Source organism: Equus quagga, chromosome 9 (genome assembly GCF_021613505.1).
Source record: "Equus quagga isolate Etosha38 chromosome 9, UCLA_HA_Equagga_1.0, whole genome shotgun sequence".
Taxonomy (NCBI): Eukaryota; Metazoa; Chordata; class Mammalia; order Perissodactyla; family Equidae; genus Equus; species Equus quagga.
This window is the reverse complement of record NC_060275.1, coordinates 17,798,833-17,818,112: the sequence shown is the minus strand read 5'-3', so window position 1 is coordinate 17,818,112 and position 19,280 is coordinate 17,798,833. Positions and strand designations below refer to the sequence as shown.

General features: G+C 44.1%; 1 protein-coding gene across 1 annotated transcript in view; it reads left to right on the top strand.

The window, feature by feature from the left end:
* The window catches only part of GRP (gastrin releasing peptide), a 10,477-nt gene extending 4,573 nt beyond the window's left edge, over positions 1-5,904 (top strand). Inside the window, exons 2-3 of the mRNA XM_046672493.1 lie at positions 951-1,174; positions 5,586-5,904. Coding sequence (XP_046528449.1) covers positions 951-1,174; positions 5,586-5,639 — 278 coding nt within the window. The 3' untranslated portion in view covers positions 5,640-5,904. The remainder of the gene's footprint in view (positions 1-950; positions 1,175-5,585) is intronic.
* Positions 5,905-19,280: the final 13,376 nt, after the last annotated feature.

The following is a 19,280-nucleotide window of genomic DNA, read 5'->3' as shown; positions in this document are numbered from 1 at the left end:
ATGTTAGCTCAGGGCCAATCTTCCTCACCAAAAAAAAAAAAAACAAAGAAGAAAAGAAAAGAAGGAAGGAAAGGAAGGAAGGAAGGAAGAAAGAAAGAATTCAGACTTTGAATTCTGTACCCACTTCTGAGCCTATGGCTATGCCTATTTGCATACATGAATTTCAGGAATTTCCGTGTTTTTAGTGATTTGGCTTCCTGCACAGCAATTTTTATTTATTTATATGGCAGGTGCACATCCCTGGAGCCATTGCTAGACTTTCACTGACCATTTTAGACATCCAAAAGAAAATTCTGTGTTTATGTGGCTGAGAAGTGTTGATCAGAGCTTGTTTTTCATTACATGCTTACCAAACTGTAATTGCTAGGTGATGTTTCCTACATTCAATCTCAGCTAAAATTCTGAGGAAATTGAAGTGAAAAATTCCTTTGGTCCATTTGTACTACAGATAAGAGGAAAGCAAAGGTTTTTTTAATCACACAAAGAAAAGCATTGAGACTTTACTTTTCAGTAGCAATTCAAAATTGACTTGGGGAAGATGTTTAAACTTCGTTATTCCATTGGGAATCAAATTTGGTGCACACAGAATGGGTGATAGAAATTTAGATACGCAAGATTCCTTAGAGTTCATCTAGTCCCGCCTGTTCCTTTAATAGTTGATCAGTTGAGGACCGAGGATGCTAAATGACTTGGCAGGGGGTCACTTAGCTAGTTAGCAGAGGTGCTGGAACCAAACCCAGGACCCCTGAGTTGCAGGTCTGAATTCTGTCTAGCTCATTGCACATTTTGAACCGGGAGAAAACTCTGTCAGTCATTTATGAACTCCTAATGATTAAATGTTATTCTGCATTTAGGAGGAGCAGCACAAACAGAATTGGTGTCCTTTTAAATTTCTTGTTCATTCATTCCCCTGGGTTAAATTTGTGGCATTTTGTTTTTGTTTTTTACAGGGCACTTAATGGGCAAAAAGAGCACAGGAGAGTCCCCAGATGTTTATGAGGGCCAGAGCGTGAAGCAGCAGCTGAGGGAGCACATTCGGTGGGAAGAAGCTGCAAGGAATTTGCTAAGCCTCTTGGAAGCAAAGGGGAGCAGAAGCCATCAGTCACCTCAATGGGAGCCCCTGGGCATTGGTCAGTCTGCTTTGGATTCTGAGGAGAGCAGCAACTTTAAAGATGTAGGTTCAAAACCAGGGAAGTGGGGTGGGGTGGGGTGGGGTGGGGTGGCGGTGGGCGGTGTTTCGGGAGAGTTGGAAGGAGGCGAAGTTTGAGCCGGGAAGAATGAAATTGTTTACGACGCAGCCGCAGCCACTACATGAGGCTGACGCCAGGACACGCCAAGGAAATAAGTACACAATTTCCATGCTGTCTTTTCTTCTCAACATAGTAGATTATTTTTCCTCATAGCACGTCAAAAGGGTGCTGGTTCCCAACTCCACTTCAGGAGTTTTATTAGCAATCGTGCATTGATGGGATTTGTTTTTAATCTGTCAGGTCCTACCAGAATATTTTGATAGTGAGGCTATAGCTTATTTGCGTAAATCCCTGTGGGTCTACAGATCCATTTATTTTTGATAAACACCAGCAGAAGGGCCTATTCACAGATGATTTCAGAAGAGAGCATTCTTGTTTCTGCACTCCATGCAAAATAGTCCTATTTCATATTTGTTCCAAGATTACCTAGTTCAGGTCTCATCCTAATATTTCAAAACTTGGTGAACATATCTAAGGTCAACTGATTCGTCCTGTGTAGGATTTTATAGAGAATAGGGAAAAATAATTATGCCAAACTGTCATTGTTTAGGTACAAAGCCAGTAAATGAGGTAGGGAAGACAATAAAATTTATAGAAAGAAAGCAAGGCAACTGAAAATGAAGTGATTCTCATTAACTTTTAAGAAGTTTCCATGAAATTTATGATAAAAGGCAAAAATAATCATTGAAAACTAGTAATAATAATAGTAGATAGTTTTAGTGATTATTTTCTATAGTCCAAGTACTGGATGAAGCTGTTTACCTCCATTTCTTCGGTTAATGCTCACAGTGGTCTTAGGAGGAAGATTCAGGAAGATTATATTCTCTCCATTCTAGAGGTGGGGAAACTGAGGCCAGTCACATAGCTTTTCACTGGTGAAGCCAGGGCAAGAGCCCATGCTGTCTGCCTTGGACGGTCTACTGCCATGCAAGACATCTTCTGGGGAATGGTCCTCACTGATCTTAAGTATGAAGGATGCAGGGTGCAGTAGCAACCTTGTTTCTCACTGTTCCTGTCGATAAATAGTATTGCTTTTCACTCAAAGAGCTTGGGGAGCTGGCTCCTTCCCTCCTTTATGGTGGTTAACCCTGATTGATGGCCCCTTTACAGAGGCTCAGGGCTGGCTTTGCCGAGCCTCAGCCGGCTTCTCTGGACAGAGGCTTAATGTTTCATGGCCTTTGGGCTACTGTGGATTCTCTGTGCTAAACAGAGACCAAAAGTTCATTTGTTGCATAGAACACCCAGAGAGAAAGTCTCTAGTAGCCTTTATTCCGAAAGAAAACCTGGGTTAAATCAACCAATACAGGAATAAGGACCAACTTTGTACAAACCTGGAGTGATTGTCTTCTCCACACCTGTTTTATAGGTGTCCCAGGGGTTATATGACCAGCTGCCTTCTTTGTTGGTGGATCTCTGGGCTCTGGGGGCTCCGGGAATTGGTGATTGACTTCTCAGCCCCTGACCAGCCAGGCCTTTTCTTGGTCAAGGGTTTTGCTAGACTTCCTGCGGGTGGATGTCCAACAGTAGTGCCTTCTCCTTTATCTGAAGAGCAAGAACAATTACCAGCCCAAAAGCCTCTAAAGTAGTTTAACAACACCGAAATGGGTTTAGCCTCACAGCTTTGGCATAGCCTCCCCCTCATCACGTTATTAATCTATAGTGCCTCATTTTTGAACCAAACAGCAGTCTCCTCTCTGAGTTGCCTTATTCCCCCAAATCTGGCCCTGCATATCTTTGGAATGCTTTGAAAAATTCAACTCCTTCTTCAAGGGTTGAAATTTTCCTGCCATATTCAGAAGAATATTCTGTAAGCTTCGAGGGCAATTGCAAAAGAATAGCTCCAAAAAGGCTTCTGAGTGGGATGGATTGAGTGGGCCATCATAGGGAGCGACTGCTTCAAGGGGACAGTATTTATACAATGTAAGATGAAAAAAAAAGTCATCTTTTTATAATCAGGGCTTGTTCTTCTGTTATACCTTTTTATGCTTTGTTCTTCTTTTTACAAGTTTAAAAAGCCCATCCCATTTCATTCTACCTCAAGTTGAAGAATTAGCGATTTCACACATGGGTACCATTCTTTTGGATGTATTTCCCAGTAATATGAAAAACAAATTCAACAGTTAGTTTAGTCTTTGCATAGACCAAATTAATTTATCACTTCTCTTGCTTTGAAAATTCCACCTCAATGAAAGTATATTGATAGAAAAATTAAAAACATCTTGCAATTATCTTATTCACAAAGAGGGAGTACCAGGAGAATGGTTCTATTAGAAAACCATCTATCTGCCAATGTTAGAAAGGAGTTTAATAACTTAGCTGAGCCTTCCCAGAATTAGCAGCGGGAATTTTCAGAGGCTGAAGGACTTCTCTTAAAATGAAACACTATGCACGTATGCTATCTTCTTCCGTTTTAGTAATAAAACATCAAGTCCTGTCGCCAAATCACCCAGAGCTGGAGTTAGAAACTCTGAGCATCTTCCTATGTTTTGATGACAAAGACACTTAATTCAGAAAAGATTTCTGTAAATGTGCACTGAATCTAGACTACTATATCATGGCAAACAAGCTCCAGAACTCTATTAGCAAATAGGGCCAAGAATTTTCAAGGTTTACCTTAGTCTTTTAATTGTACCCTTCTCACAAAAAATTAATGGAACTTTTGCCATATGGTTTCTATAACGTGAAACACTATTCAGGTTGGCTCCAGGCCTGATTCCTAATCCTGGATGTGGCTGTGGATTGTCCTGAGTTTCAGTAAAGGTTGGAGTTGGGCTTTGGATTCCTTTTGTAATTTGGACCCAGTCCATTGTTCTTTGCAGCCTTCGGTTTTTCTCCTATTTTGTGGACATGAGGAAAGGGACCTGGGGAATGCATTGTTCTAGCTAGTAAGTAAATATACAGGTTTGCCCTCACTTTTCAGGCACTGCTCCCACTGTCCCATCAAATCAGTACAGAGAATAGAAAGGTTTTATTCCTTAATATGTGAAATGCTCCAAAGGAAGCTCCAAACATAGGAAAAGCAACATGCAATCAAGAATAACTAAAAATCTTCTGATTACCCTGACAGTTTCTATAAAGGAGCAGAGCAAAGTCGGCCCCCACCTCAAATACACCTCCTCCTCACCCTGGACCACGGACCACCCTCCTGGCTCCAAGTCCTGGATTTTCCTAGGTTACACAACTCTTCTTTTCCTTGTAGCTTTACTTCATTCCCTTGAGCCAAACTGCTCTGATTGAATATTTTGAGCCAATGGGGAGGACTTCTATGGCTCCCTTCCTACATCCTCAGCTCGCCCCTTTTATGACCAGTGGCTCATATTGCAGGATGAATGGCAGCATCTTCAGGCAGGCTGACGACCCTTAATAGTGCAGTGTGGGCTCATGGAGAAAAGCCAAGCTAATTGGCTTGTGTGAGAATTGAACCCTGGGCCCCCGCCTCATTAGCACCTGATCAAAACAATTGAGTCACAGTGCAGGTAATAACTGGCTTGCGAATATCAGTAATTCCTTTATTAGAAACTATGGCTGGTCTGGACATTGGGGAACCTAAATTGCCAGAGAATCTTGGAAAATGTAATAAGCTTTAGTCTGGATGAAAAGTGTTTTCTCATCTCAGTGGGTAAAGGATGCTATTTGGGAACAAAGAAGTGTATTTTAAAATTATAACTACTCACTCTTTCTTCAGTCTTAGTTAATTTGAACAGAAGCCACAACAAGCAAAGCACAATGAATTTAGAATTGGCAGAAACCCAGATGAGCTCCTCTGCCCAAGTTGCCCACACTACAACCATTTCAGTCACGGGTTTATAATATGTAATTCATAGACGAGCTTTGATTTGTGTAGTGAGGCATTGCCAAAGTAAGAATTAAGATTCCACATTCCCTAATAGTCCCCCCACCCAGGTGCTATTTAGTAACAAATTCCTGAGGATAATACTTTCCATTTCCAACATTGGTCAAAATATACCTGAGTAGTCGTATCAGGGTACAAGTTAAGATAATTTAACAAAAAGACCCAAAAATATAGCGGCTCAGAAAAAGAGGACGTTTATTTCTCTCTCGGTGGAGGGGGCGGGAGCAGGGATGACAGGATGACAGCTGTGGTTCTCGAGCATTAACGTGTGCAGAATCACCTGGAGGAATTGTGAAAGCACAGGTTGCTGGCCCCGCCCCCAGAGTTTCCAGTTCGGTAGGTCTGGGGTAGACCTAGGAATCTGCCTTTCAAACAAGCTCCCAAGTGATGCTGATGGTTTGTCGGGAATGGATTTACTTCCAGTATCAGGCTTCAACATCACTAACTATGTTTGCTCAACTCTTTCTAATATTTTTTTTAAGTTGGTGGACTCTCTGCTCCAGGTTCTCAACGTGAAGGAAGGAACCCCCAGCTAAACTGACAATGACAATGACAGCCTCTCTCAAAGAAGCAAAACAGAACCCTTAAGAGACTGCGTTCTGTGAGCATCAATTCTACCGGATCATCAAGATTTCCTTTGTGCAAAATACTTAATTATTCTTGTATCTTTCAATCTTGACTAAAGTCATGGTTTTCAACCAGCATCTTCTGGTTTGAACTTGTTTGCTGTGAATAATTGCCCCCAAACAGTCTTCTAATTAATGCTGTTTACATCTAGGCTATTTGTCAATTAGATTCCAGTCCCCGACCTGTTACAACTCACAATAAAAGCTTAAACACATTGTCCAAAAGGCAGGTGGTTCTTTTATTTCAATTCCAAATGAGAGGACAGTGTGGCAGAGATTAACAGACAGCTTCATAATGGACTTGCATGCTCATTGATGAAGTCCGGCTGAATTTTTAGCTCTCCCCTCTGAAGGCCACTTGCTGAATTCTTGTAATGACTTACAGCCTTTCTAGAAGCTACTACTAGAAGCTCATACTCCTTTATCATTACCGTCAGATGGGCTACTTTGAAGGTAGAGTCTGGCCTTATTCATCACTTAATAATTCCCATTTCTTCAGCCCTTACCATGACCAGGGATTTTGCCCATATTATTGTATTGATAGTCCCCTCATTACAGTTGTATAAGCTGAGAATGAGCATTCTCACTTAATAGATGGGGAAACTGAGGGTTAGAGAGGTCAAGTGACATTCCCAAGGTCACAGAGTAGATGGAACTGGGACTCAAACATCCAAAGTCACAAGACTTTCTGCAAATTCACAAGAAATTCTCATTTCGAAAAATGAGGCAAAGTTTCTACATTACCTCATTTTTAACCTCCCTGTCAGTATATTTAAGCCTAGCAAGCAGCACTGTTTCTTCAAAATTTCATTTGCAGTCTGGGAGGAGAAGTAGTTCCCACATCCACATTTAGTCAGCCCCAGGGCGGAAGGAGAAGATGAGTTCAAGAAACTCCCTTCCATTTTCAGAGAACACAGCCTGGCGTTTTGTAACACTCACCATTTCCTTTTTTTTGGTGAGTAAGATTGTCCTGAGCTAACGTCTGTGCCAATCTCCCTCTACTTTTTTGTATGTAGGATGCTGCCACAGCATGGCTTGATGAGTGATGTGTAGGTCCACACTAGGGATCTGAACGCTGAAGCAGAGCCTGCGAACTTAACCACTCGGCCATGGGACTGGCCCCACCATTTCCATTTTTATCAAGACATTTACAAATTAACAGATTTTAAAGCTTTTTGCCATATGTTTAGATTTCCTCCATTTAGGAAAATCACATTTGAAACAGTGAAGAGATTTATCTTGTTCTTGTTTTGATTGTCAAAGAACCACACAAGATGTGATGTGTTCTTTCCAATTTATTTTAAAACCATGTTGATTCACAACTTTTGTACAGAACCAGACTTGGGGAAACACGTTAAATGTGATCTTAGTGTCCTCCCACCTTCCTCTTCCTGGGACCCTCCTGGGCCTCTTTCCCAAGAACCCAGTCCTGAGCTGTGTCCACTGAGTCCACCATGCAGGGAATTTTGAAGGGGAAAGGCCTAGCACAGCATTCATCCTCCAACAGGACACGCATAGAGATGAAAGCAATCTTCTGGACCCAGGGGAAACTTCCCCTAGTGGCGACATTTTCGGCAAGGAACATTGGCATTAACCCCATCTAGACTGTCACTTGTTTGGTTGTCACCTGAAAGCAGATGTTTTCCTGTGTTTTAGCTGCAGTCATTTTCTCTCCATGTGTTCAGACTGGGAGACAAGAGCAGCTCACTAAGATCTCCCGACCCTTGCCGGGCGCCTCTGTACCAAGCCCAGGTCAAGATCAGAATCCCTTTATTTAAGAGAGAAACTTTTCCCTACCAGGAGAGCTTTCTTGAATGCTGTTTGCAAGTGGAGTCCTGTCACATATCTGTGTGTGCCTATCGGGTTAGGTCATTTTTAGCTGCAGATAACAGGATCCATCTTGGGTTGTTTAAGCAAAAAATAAAAACTTTATAAGAGGATAGTAGGCAGGGAAGACCAGAGAACAGGCTTAAGGCTGAACCTGCAGGTTCAGTGCTCAAAGCCAGCTCTCTGATGGGGTCGAAGAGATGGCTGCCACATGCATTGCTAGTCTCCAGCACTCTGCAGAACTGCCTGAGCTGGCACTCCCTCCCACCGCCTCTGCCACTACCTGTGCCCACAGCATTCTGTGCCCCCCACCCGCAAAGCCTTCCATCCTTGGCTCACTTGCAAATCAGAGTCTTGAATTATTGTTTCTGATTGGTGGAACCTAGATCACATGCCTGTATCCAGCTGTGAGGGAAGCTCGGAAATGTAGTTTTTAGGATTCTACTTTGGGACTATGGGACTAAAATTGCGGGACCCTGTCAAAAGAAGAGAGAGTGTTCGAAAGGTGGTCAGCCACACATAATAGATGTCCTTTTCCCCTTTTGCCCAAAAAAGAATTTCCTCTTTGATTTCTACCCATTCCTCTTCTAGAGAACAATTAACACACAGCCTGGATTCTGGGAGAGCAGGAGCCTGGTGGCTGTTCTCTATGGCACACGGACCCGGTGTGCGCACAGAGTAAGAGGAGAAGATGACTTGTAAGAGATGACAATGTTTAGAAACAGTTGCAGCAAAGCACAATGATTAGGAGGAAGAATCCAAAAGGGAAGGAAGCAATAATTGCCTTCAAATTTGTTCTTTTAAAAACATAATCTTTTTTTTTTTAAGTGCCATTGGGTGGGTTGCTTTGGGTAATTTGGCAGTCTTTGCTTATGATCAGAGGTTCAGTAACACACCAAACAGGCATTTGAAGCAGCGCAGTACAATTTCTAGCCCCACAATGCCCACCTTTCGGTTCCTACTGGGGATATTTGATCATCACAGAGCATTTTAACCCAGCTTGGATGCGTAGGGAGTAATCTAAGTAAAATGTGGGATTTACTTTATTGATTTCCTCAGCTACAGGCTGCTTTAATCAGACTTTGTGGAAGAGCTCTTCAAGGGAAACCCACGCGATAAACGATTGCTGCTTCCAGAGCAGAAGGACCACTATTATCCCATGCACTGAAAAGGCTCCTAGCTTACATTCTTGGGCTCTGTGTTTTCCAATTAACCACTTCGTTAATTAGACCCAGAGAAGACACAGAAACATCTCTCTCTTTTCCCCTGATTTTCCTTCCACTCTACTCGGCCCACATACTTTATATAACAGATAGCCTGACTGATAAAACCACAGGTGGATCAAGAGAGCATCTAGGAAGAGGACCAGAGTGTCTTCACCCTTCCACTCAGACCCTGTAATCATGCCCTGCCCAGTGGCTCTCCCCTAACACCGTCTCCAGAGACCCCCAGCAGTGGCCTATCCTCTCTGGGTCAGGCTGTACCCTCGCTCCTTGGAGGAGCAGATGTCACTGCCACACTTCAGTAGTGGCTGTGGTATTAGGGCACAAGACACACATTCCTCGATATTTGAAGTTGCTGTTTTATTCTTGTCATCATTAAATTACCCTGGAGAATGTCCCACTTTTGGCCTACTTGGTCATATCAAACATTAGATAAAAATTATTATCATAAATGGGGATAGAGAGAGCACAGATAAGGAAACTGAGGCTACATGGCTTCACTTAAGGCCATACATCAAGTTGCAAAATGCAGAAGAGCCTATAAGAGTCCTTCTCTTTCATACCAGCCTCCTCCATCATTGCTCTCTCCTTGGAAAGGCCAGAATTCTCCATGGAGTCACAAAGATGAATTCTTATAGAGCTACCAGGATTTGTGAATTAGCTGAAGGGAGAGGGTCTAAGTCCTATTTTTATTTTATTGTCAAACTGTTAAAACTGAGTCTGCACCCACATGAGAAGAAATGTTTATACATATAAGCAGTTGAACAACAACAAGTGGTTCTTCCTTGGGTCTTTTCTTCTTCATCTTAAAACCTTTGCACTCTTACGTCAATTAGCTGGATTTGTATTCTCTAATTATGTAAGTGTTGAGTCTCCTTTTTCCTGGCTTCTTAGTTTCTTCATTTCAAAAATGGGAACAATGAGATTCATTGCCTCTTCAATGTAATCTAGCGAAAAATCATCATCTTTCTAGCTTTTTTACATCTTTCCCAAAAGTGTTGTTTGGATTTTTTAGTTCATCTTGTAAAAGATATTTCACTATTAAAAATATGCTTTGAGCATGATGATTAGATCATTCACATTTTGAAAAATCCTCTTTTGCCTCTTATTTTGCTCTGAGTTTTTTATGCATATTTTTAAATATAAGAATCTACTCTGATGTTGATTATTTAGTTTATTATTTCCAAATAAAGAGTTTCCCCTGCTGACTTATACTGAGGGTAGCCAACTCAGACCCTCTCCTCTGGGAAAATAGGGCGCTTGTCAGTTGTATCTACATTGGTTGGGGGTTGTATTTGAACACATATAACAAAACAAAACCAAATATCCATGCCTTAAGGAAGAGAGAGATTTAATTTTCCCTCATGTCATAAGAAGTTTAGGGGGGCTAGCAGTGCAAGTACAGTGACCCGAGGATTCAGCGATTTGTGATTTTCTTAAATTTTCCCTCATGATCAGTCACAGGACGGCTGCTGCAGGTCCGGTTAATACATCTCAACTTCATTCAGGAAAGAGAAAGGCAGACAGAAAAAAGTGGGGCCTACCCTGTGTCAGGAAAGCAAAGCTTTTTCCAAAACCCTCAGCCTTTGTCTTTTGGGCAGAATCATGTCACATGACCAGTTCTAGCAGCAAAGGAGGCTGAGAAATGTAGTTTTTCAGCTGGGGAAATTGTCACCACTCCCCCAACCCTGCAAACCACGTTTCTCTTAATAAAGAGAGGAAGAGGATGGATGTTGGGTAGGCAGTGTTTGCCATGTCAGCTCTTACAAGATGGAACCTGGAGAACGACCAAGCTGGAACTAGCAGGTCTCAAGGCTGACGTGACTGGAAGACCCCTGGACAACTGGTCTCCTTGTATAATATGAAGCTGCTCTGCTCCATGTCTCTTCTGAACATTGAGTGCCGGAAAACCACGGTCTGCAGACAGTGTGCTTTCTTCAAGGCCTCACCCATCCTTCATCTCTGAAAACAAGAGACGGTAATAGAGATCATGTTTTATTGGCTGGATGTCATCTTTAACTTCAAGATGTGATACTTTCCAAATTTCTCTTTTGGTAGAAAAATCCCCTTCACGCTGTATCGCGCCTGTCGGTATATACGGATGCGTGTGTTTATGCATCTGTGTGGGAAGTGTATTTGCACTCTCCCGTCCACATCCCTTCAGGGACAGAGGGTCTCGGAAAACAAACTGGACTCGGGCAGAAGGGAACCCATGGCTCTGCTCTCATTTGGTTGTTTTTTTTTTTCTCTGTTTTTTCCAGCTTCATAGACATATAACTGACAGATAAAAATTGTGTATAGTTAACGTGTACAGTGTAATTGTTTTTTTTAAAGATTGGCACCTGCGCTAACAACTGTTGCCAATCTTTGTTGTTTTTTTTTCTCCCCAAATCTCCCAGTACATAGTTGTATATCCTAGTTGTGAGTCCTATTTGTGGCATGTGGGAAGCCACCTCAGCATGGCCTGATGGGTGCTGCCATGTCGGCGCCCAGGATCCGAACAGACAAAACCCTGGGCCGCTAAAGCAGAGTGAGTGAACTTAACCACTCAGCCATGGGGCCGGCCCCCTGTAATGTTTTGATATACGTATACATTGTAAAATGTTTACCACAATCAAGCTAGTTAACACCTCCATCACCCCACACAAGTTACCGTTTTTTATTCCTTTTTTTTTTTTAGGAAGATTAGCCCTGAGCTAACATCCGTGCCAATCTTCCTCTACTTTATATGTGGGATGCCTCCACAGCATGGCTTGATAAGTGGTGCGTAGGTCCGTGCCCAGGATCCGAACAGGTGAACCCTGGGCTGCCAAAGCAGATGATTGCATGCACTTAACCACTATGCCACCAGGCCAGCCCTCCATTTTGTTTTGTTTTTTTTTGATAAGAAGAGTTAAGATCTCCCTTCTTAGCAGATTTCAAGTATACAATACAGTCTTATTAACCACAGCCACCTTGCTGCGCAGTAGATCTCCAGAACTTATTCCCCCTGCATGACTGAAACTTGTTACCCTTTGGCCAGCATTTCCCCAGTTCCCCCGCCCCCAGCCCCTGACAACCACCACTCTACTCTGCTTCTATGAGTTTGGCTTTTTCAGCTTCTACACATAAGTGAGACCATGCAGTATTTGTCTTTCTGTGTCTAGCTTATTTTTCTTAGCATAATGTCCTCCAGCTTCATCCATGTGGTCACAAATGACGGGATTTCCTTCTTTTTAAGGCCAAATAATATTTCATTTTCTGTAAACACCATGTTTTCTTTATCCGTTCATCCACTGACAGGTACTTAGGTGGTTTCCATGTCCTGGCTGTTGTGAATAATGCTGCTGTGAGCAGGAGGGTGCAGATATCTCTTCAAGATCCTGATTTCGTTTCCTTTGGGCGCCCAGGCGTGGGGTTGCTGGACCATATAGTAGTTCTGCCCTGGCCCTACTCTTGTTTGTCCTGTGGCCAGATTCATTAAACTAATTAATGGATGGTGAATGAATGATTCCACATGACTCTAGATGGAAAAGACCTTTTGTAGGCCTTCAGGGATGAACATTGTGTCAGTTAGGATACTTTGGCTGTTAGAAACAGAAAACTCTCACCTCAAATTGGCATAAAAGATAGAAAAAATACTGTCTCATAAGAAATCCAGAGGGAGGTGGGATTCAGGGTTGTATAGTTCAATTTAATTCATTGACTCAAATATATCTTCAAGGATGAGTATCTTTCCACTCTCCACCAGGGGTTCAGGTTTGTCCTTGAGCTGACTTCTCTCATGGTCACATGATGGCTGCTGGAGTTCCAGGTAACATGACAACATTCAAAGTAAGAAGAGAGGTCATCTCTTTTTAGGCTTCACCTTATCAAAAGTGATAAATCCTTTCCCAGCGGCCTCTAAATCCCTCACACCTCAGTGACCGGCTGGGTCACACACTTGCCCTACCCCTAATGAAAGGGAATCAGACCACCATGACCTCACCCGATCCGGGTTTACCAATGAGCCACGTGAGAGGAGGGGCAGGAACCTAGACAAAATCGGGACTCTCTCAGTAAGGAAGGAGTGTGGAATCGATTCGGGTTGGACACCAACAGCATCTGCAGCAGCAGGAAGCTCATTTCTTGGGACCTCACACCACCCAGTTCTTTCAGGACAGCAATTTCAAAAAATTAGTCACTGCTATTAAGTGTGAACATGCTGGGCTTTATTCCACTCTCAGATGCTCATGGAAAGTCCTCTCAACAGTTTTAAGCCCATGAGTCCTTCAGAGCAAGCAATAGCCCGTGTCCCTTGCTTGAAGCCCTGACATTGTGACTGCAGGTGACAGGCCGCTCTCTCTTTTGTCTGGGTCTCTCATCCTTCCCTCCTTGCTTGGCCTTGCAAGACAAGTAAAACATACTTGCTCCTCTGATTCCACTGCTGAAATAAACAACAAGAAAAGGAAACAGAGAGCTTCAAACTGTGCTCTCCTCCCCCAGCAATTTCCCAAGATGCCTCAACTACAGACAGCCGAAACGGACAAGCTTGGGCTTGAACTTGGATTTAAAAAAACCATGTCCAAACCAGATTGGAGAGGGAGCACCTTTCTTCCCTCTTAACTCCTATGGATGGAGGGAGAAAAGGAAAGTGAGTAACGGGAAAAACAATTTAACTCGGTTATCGACAACTGGCAGCCTGCTGGTCCTAGGCTGCCTGTAGATGAGCTATTTGTCTGGACAGTGTCTTCAAAATTAGAATTAGTCACAGACATTTAAAAATCAAGGGATTTCACAAACAAATCTAGGTTGCCAGCTGTTGCAAAACCAGAAGATCTGTCACTGGGCCTGCTTTTCTGGAAGACAGCCAGTGCCTGGTGCTGCCCCTGGGAGTGGGGCTCACCTTCTTCACTTTGCCACAGTCCCCACCACACCCTAGTCATGCTTCTGCCTGTTTTGCTTGTCTGCATAACCTGCCTGTCCACTCTAGGCAACGAGTTTATGCTCCCAGTTTAAAGGTTATATTTGTTATGGGTAAGGGGACTACTCCACGCTTTGTTCAACAATACTGTTTAAATTCCTGTTCGTGCTTGTGATTCTCCAGGAGCATATGTGTTGTTTTAGAAGGGTGTTTACCACATAATGTTTACTCTTGGCTAATTTTGAAGATTCGCTCCTTCCCCAGCTCGTCACAGGAATAAGTAAAGAAGCCTGTTTAAGAAGAGGCAAAACTACTAGGCAATGCCACTCACTCTGAAATGCTACTGGTGAGCAGTTCTTACGAAGCGAACAGAGCGGGAACAGAGGCTCATGGAGAGTCCAGGGTCAGCTCATCTCTTTCCAGAGAGTCATTTGCTGACGCTCACACTGTGTCTTGAAATAAACCAAAAGAAGACCCTACCTAGAATCCTGCTGAGCTCCTGGGGTCCATGTGGCTCAACCCCCAGTGTGCTCTCTTTCTGCTCTGCTTCACCTGATTTTGTGGCGCTTTGTGCATTTGTGAGATGACTGAAGGCACACGTTTTCTTTTGAGGAAGATTAGCCCTGAGCTAACTGCTGCTCATCCTCCTCTTTTTGCTGAGGAAGACTGGCCCTGAGCTCACATCCATGCCCATCTTCCTCTACTTTATATGTGGGACTCCTACCACTGCATGGCATGGCAAGCTGCGCCATGTCCACACCCAGGATCTGAACCTGTGAACCTCCGGCTACCGGGAAGCGGAACGTGCGCACTTAGCCGCTGCGCCACCGGGCCGGCCCTGAAGGCATAATTCTCGTAGAACCAACCAATCATTAGTTAGAGATTTGAACGTCACAAACAGAAATTTTCACTGCTCTCTGGACAATGAGACTGAGAGAGAGATTGAACTTGCACGAAGACTTCAAGAGATTCCACATGATTTTGAGAGGTGAAACGTTACCCAAAAAAGACTGTTATGAAGAGAAAAACTTTGTCATATTTTGAAGACACCAATAAACATCCGAGTCCAATCTTGACCCTGGTGGGGTGGTGGGGCGAGGGCCTTCCCACTATCCCTCCTAACGCTTGCCTGCTTGCTAAGGGGCTGGGGCCTGGGCTTCGAGTTTGATCATCCCCTCTCTTCTGGACCGTGTGGGCTGACTTTCTTCATTTTGGGGTTGGCCAAAAGCAGAATATGCAACCCCAACCAGCTGCCACTAAAACAAGAAGCAATTTACTGCTTTAACCTTGAAGGAAACATGTTACAGGCATACCAGCAAGTCAGGTGACGAGAAGATGCCGACTGTGGCCCTGGTAGATTACCAGGGTGACTCGGAGCCTGCATCACTTCTGGCACTGCTGGGTAAGCATGTGGTTTCCAGAGTTTAATCAAGGAAAGGAAGGCCACGGCAGTTACATGGTTGCTGAGTGATTTACAGACTAAGTTTCTAGTAGACCTCAACCAAGATCTTTCAGTTGGTTTTATATTTCCTGTTGAACTGGAAGACCGACACTCAAAACAAGCCCTTCGTTTATTGATAATATTGATAAGTCCAGGTCCGAGCTATAACATGCCCCTGCTTGTGCCCTCTCAGTGAGTCCAAGATGAACCTCGTCACCCTGGATCCCCTCCTCCATGGATGCTGAAATCATTTTCCTTCTTCTGCATAGCCTGAGTGGTCCCCCTGTGTGCACCTGCTGCCTTTCAACCCATTATCCACACACCCAGGAGGAGGTTTTCAAAGTCCACAAGAGATCACACGACTCTCCTGCTGAAAACCTTCCATAGCTTCTCTTTATTCTCAGGCAGAAGGTCAAACCTTTAAAATGTTCTACTGTCCTGCCTGATCTGACTTCTGCCTCCAGCCTCACCCCTCACCACTCTGGTTTCACTGGACTTTTTTCAGTTCCATGGATTCACAGCGATTTGCTGCCACGAGGCCTTTGCACATTCTACTGCCCCTCTTTTCCTTCAAGTCTTGGCTTAAAGGTCACTTCCTCAGAGAACCTTTCCCTTTCATCACCGCTGCTCCCAAATACGTTAAACTCCCTTTTTTAATTGAAAAATTTGAGATAATTGTAGATTCACACATAGTTGTAAGAAATAATAGAGAGATACTTTGTATCCTTTGCCCCATTTCTCTTAATGGTAATATTTTGCAAAATTATAGTATAATATTACAACCAGTATATTAACATGGAAATAATCCACCGGTTTTATTCGGATTTCCCCAGTTACACTTGAATCCATTTGTGTGTGTGTATTAGGCTCTACACACTTATCACCCGTGTAGGCTCACGTCTCCACCACCAGGGTCAAGATGCTGAGCATTCCGATACCAGGATCCCTCTTGCTATCTCTTTATAACTCACTCTCTGCCCCCTCTCCCCACTCCCTCTCAGCCCTGGCATCCACTAATCCATTTCTCAAATTTGCCACTTCAAAAATATTATATAAATGGAATTATACAGCATACAAACATCTTGGGTTAGCTTTCTTCCCTCAACGCAATTCCTTGGAAATTCGTTCAAATTGCTGCATCTATGCATAGTTCACTGTTTTTGTTGCCGAATAGCATTCCGTGGTTTGTAAGGACCACAGTACACACCCTGCTGAGGGATATTGATTCCAGTTTTGGGCTATGACAAATTAAGCAGCTACGAACATTCTTGTATAGGTTTTTGGGTGAACCTAAGTTTCCAAACAGAGCCCCTCAAATCACACAGCAGCCTTAAGCACCGCCTCCTGTTCCTCAAGTACAACCCAGATTTTCGTGCCATTGGCCACAGTCAGGGCCAAATCATTTTGGGATGTTTATTAGGCACTACCTAGCCTTATGGCTCAACGCTTCTCCTTGCCACACAAACATATAAATACAGAAAACTACCCAGGTCCCTAAAGCTACTGTCTCTATACCTTTGTCCACGCGGTTTCCTCGGCCTGGACTGCCCGTCTCCTCCTCACTGGAACTGTCACACTCCTATGCCTTTTCCAGAATCAACTCAAGTGATGCTCACTCTGTAAGACCTTTCCTGACCTGACCAAGGAGAGCTGATCATATCCTCTTGTATTTTCATCTTATTGTCTGAGATAAATAGCCAGTATCTATCTTTTTGCTGTGCGGTTTATATGATAAACAGGCCGGCATGCCTGTTTCCCACGAGCTCCTGAGGAGTCAGGACCCCATTGGTCTTCCCGGCACCGGGACCTTGACCGCAGGGACCCGGACGTTTGTTGGTAAGGTTTCCTCCCAGGGCACGTGGATCTCAGGGCCCGTGGGAGCACCGTCTGCAGTACTGCGTCACTTCCTGGGACTCAGTGGTCACAAAGTGAAGGAAACTTCACAGACAAGTGTCCCCTTGCTGGTCACATCAGCCAAGAGCTGTAGTGTGCCCCACAGGTATCGTGGAGTAAGTTTAGCATTTGTGTCTTTGTAAAAATACCCATGTTCAGCAGTGGAGTTTCCCCAAAATACTTTTTGTCCCTGATTGGGGAGTTTCGATGACAGTCTACTTGTCACTTGCCAGAGTGATATTGCAAAGGGATCCGAGACGGCTCATGGTACACATCTTAGTGTTAGCCTATTGGAATCCCAAAAGACCCCAATCTCTAGATTTCTTTAACAAGCTGTTGAGGGCTCTTAGCCCTCCAGGACCATGGGCATAGGGTGGAGGGTGCAGGACAGTAGGGAAAAGAAGGCAAAGACAGCAGGGAGCTGGTTCACATGGTCTGGTCATATGGATAGCCCCTTCCAAAGCATGAGATGAGAGGTTGCCTGTAGCCTGTCACTCCAGCATTCCTGTCCTAATCCTCGACATCTAGAATGCTATTGGTATTCCAGAGTCCCCCTATTAAAAAGCAACCAGTCAGGGAAAGGAAATTATTTGTCCTTCATGTGTTAACCCCATAGCCCAGGCAGAGAAGAATTGCTAAGGCAAGCGGGCCACCAGGGCGACAAGTTGCCTCTGCTCCCTTCTCCTGCCCCATCCCAGTTCTTTCTCTGATGGAACCTTCTTTCCCAGTCCCCCCTCAGCCCCCATCCCCTTCCAACACACCTGACTGCCACTGTGTAGCTCCCTTCCCTGTTTTCACTTCTTCCCCTCCCAGCTCCAGGCTGCCTGTCTCCTCCATCACCAAGGTCACTAGACCACCTTGCTGAACCTCCTGTCATTCTAGTCTGTTGAGCGCTTCACTGAGAAATACTTCTCCTTGGCTTCTGGGTCTCCCCATTGGCTCAGCATTCTTCCTGCCTCTCAGGCCTCCTTCTTTGGGTCTCCTTCGCAGGCTCCACCTCTTCCACGTGGCTTGTGTTAAGTCCTGAGAGCTCCTCTAGACTCCCTCTTCGGTTTCCTTCTCATCTTCGACCCTCTCTGTAGCAATCTCATCTTCTCACATGACTTTCAGTCCCAACACAATGGTCCTCAAATTTCTGCCCAGCCCAGATCTCTCCTTTGAACTCTCTTTTAAATGGAACAAGACTATTTTGAACTGGAAAAAAATTAATTAGTAGGATTAAATCTTCCCTTCATATTCACCCTGACTCCCTATCCATGATCAGAAGAAACAATGGCTCAAGGCAGGGTGGATCCAGGTACCGTAGGACTGTCAAATCAGGGAAACCTCTATTGAGTTTCTTCACTATATAAGATCATATATGAGCTGTAACCTTTGGAATAATTTTCCATAGACTAGCTTCTTGCTCCATACATTTTAGAAGTTTCTTCTCAGGGCCAGCCCTGGGGCCTAGTGGTTAAGTTCAGTGCACTCCACTTTGCCAGCCCAGGTTCTCTTCCCAGGTGCGGAAGTACACCACTTGTCAGTGGCCATGGTGTGGCAGCAACCTACATACAAAGTAGAGCAAGATTGGCACAGATGTTAGCTGAGGGCGAATCTTCCTCAGCAAAAAAAAAAGTGTCTTCTCCATGACTCATATACTTCTGATGTTGGGCACCATGGGACTCTCTTATCTCAATGCCAAGTGAGTTGGCACAGTAACTGGCAAGGCTATTCTGGGATGTCATTCCTACACTGAGACAGCTAGCGATAACCTAGTTGCACATGGAAGCAACTGCAAACCAAATAAATATGTCCCACAAAATCCAATCTAAGTGTATCCCCAACTCAGTTTCCACTTAGCCAGTTCCCCAAAATACCAAGGGCCACGCCAACGGTCCCTGACACAAGGCGAAAGTTTGACAGAGGGAACGTTGGAAAGGAAAGAGACTACAGTCTTAACCAACCGTGGTACAAACACAAAACCTGTGGCGAATTTTACCAAACATATATAAACTCATTGTCAGGGCTTATTATGGGTTGAATTGTGCCCCCTAAAATTCGTATATTGAAGCCCTAAGCCTCAGTGCCTCAGAATGTGACCTTATTTGGAAATAGAGTTAATTATTAATTAGTGAACTTAAGATGAAGTCATATTGCAGTAGGGTGGGCTGCTAATCTAATATGACCGTGTCCCTAGAAAAAGGGGCAGATTGGATGCAGACACACATACACACAGGGAGAACGCTGTGTGAAGATCAGAGTCATGCCTGGAATAGGTCCTCCCCTAGCGCCTTCAGAGGGAG